We start from the raw sequence: 1,894 nt of genomic DNA on the forward strand, positions 1-1,894 counted from the left end.
GATCTGAGGGAATTCAGGAGCTGTGCAGACCCAGGATCTGAGGGAATTCAGGAGCTGTGTGCTCCCAGGATCTGAGGGAATTCAGGAGCTGTGTGCTCCCAGGATCTGAGGGAATTCAGGAGCTGTGTGCTCCCAGGATCTGAGGGAATTCAGGAGCTGTGTGCTCCCAGGATCTGAGGGAATTCAGGAGCTGTGCAGACCCGGGATCTGAGGGAATTCAGGAGCTGAAATCCCCCCCGGAATGGGCTGTTTTGTGCCCATGTCCTGGGGGAAGGAGCAGGGAAGGGCTCTCACTCACAGACAGCTTGATGATCTTGTCGAACATGACGTCGGGGGGCACGTGGAAGTCGAAGACGAAGTACTGGAAGGGAAGGAGGAGCCGTGAGGGATCCTTGGGGTCGGAAAACCCTGGGAGGGGCCCCTGCAGCTCCTGGGACATGCCCTTGTGTCCCCAACACCCACCCCTGCACCCCGGGGAGGGGTAAAGGAAGCGCTAAACCCTTGGAAAAGCTGGGAATAATTTACCCCCGGGGGGAAGGGGGGGCACCTCCTGAACCCCCAGCGGGCAAAAGTCATCATTTCCCACCCAGATCTCACCCCGTGGAGGGAGTCAAACCCCAAAGCAGCGCCAGGGGCCGGGAAATGCCCCTTCCCCACCCCACCCACCTCGTTGTAGTAGGGGCAGTTGGTGGACTCCTTCATGGACGTGAACTTCTTCTCCTCGCCCACCTCCACGCACACCACGGGGTCCATGTTGAGCCCCACGAGCTGCCTGGCCTCGATGACGGTGACGCTGACCTGGGCACAGGGGGGGTTTGGGGGGACCTTTCCTCCCCCTGGCGCTGGCAGGGCTGGGGTTCACCCCCCACCCTCCTTTGGAGGTGTTTTTGGGGCGGGGGGGGGGCGGCTCTGGGGCCTCCAGGTCACACCAGGACATCACTGGGGCCGCTCAGCCCATCCCAGGAGGGGCCTGGGGTGGGGGCTGGGTGGTGGGATGGGGGAGATCCCACGGGAAACCCCGGTGGGTTCAGCCCCCAGAGCGTGGGGGGCTGCCAGGCAGGGGGAGACCCCGTGGATTTCTGCGAGCTGTGGGGTCAGAGCTCGGCCCCAAACACAGCAGAACCCCGGAGAGGGCTGGGCTGGAAGGGACCTGGAGGGTCACCCCCCCACCTCCCTGCCCTGGGCTGGGACACCTCCCACCGTCCCTCCAAGGAGAAAGGGGGAGCAGCTTTCCATGGGGGGCTCAGTTTGGGCTTGGCTGGGCCCCCCCGCCACGGGGAACACGCCCAGCTGAGAAACTCAGCTTTGGGGTTTATCCATCCACCATTTCAACTCCAGCTCCTGGGAAATCCAGCTTGGACAGGGCACGGCACGAAGCTGTTCCCTGGGGAATGTCCCTGGTTGTGACCCCCCCCCCCCCCCCAGGGCCGGGGGTGGGGACACCCCGTTGTCACCCACCTGGTAATCCATAGGCCTGCCAGCACTGGGCTCCATCTTGATGTCAGGTTTGGACCTGGGGAGGGGCACGAGAGACCCCCCCGCTCAAACCAGGGGTGGGATTCATGGAATGCTTTGGGTGGGAATGGCTGGGCGGTTCCCACCCCCCCTGGGGACACTTCCCGCTATCCCAGGGGATCCATCCCGGCCTGGGACACTGCCAGGGATGCAGGGGCAGCCACAGCTCCCCCTGGGAATTCCATCCCAGCCTGGGACACTGCTAGGGATGCAGGGGCAGCCACAACATCCCTGGGAATTCCATCCCAGCCTGGGACACTGCCAGGGATCCAGGGGCAGCCACAACATCCCTGGGAATTCCATCCCAACCTGGGACACTGCCAGGGATGCAGGGGCAGCCACAGCTCCCCCTGGGAATTCCATCCCAGCCTGGGACACT

General features: G+C 63.8%; 1 protein-coding gene across 1 annotated transcript; it reads right to left on the minus strand.

Annotated features, from left to right (window-relative positions):
• Positions 1–298: 298 nt before the first annotated feature.
• LOC114073612 (otoferlin-like) lies at positions 299–1,513 on the minus strand (the record flags this gene model as incomplete). Its single annotated transcript, XM_027911338.1, has 3 exons — positions 299–361; positions 667–798; positions 1,459–1,513. Coding segments are annotated over 3 exons (250 nt in total), but the record flags the coding sequence as incomplete, so codon positions are not given.
• Between the last annotated feature and the right edge of the window lie 381 nt (positions 1,514–1,894).

This window comes from Empidonax traillii, unplaced genomic scaffold (assembly GCF_003031625.1).
Source record: "Empidonax traillii isolate 1590-97213 ecotype Southwest subspecies unplaced genomic scaffold, ASM303162v1 scaffold7341:size5076, whole genome shotgun sequence".
NCBI classification, from domain to species: domain Eukaryota; kingdom Metazoa; phylum Chordata; class Aves; order Passeriformes; family Tyrannidae; genus Empidonax; species Empidonax traillii.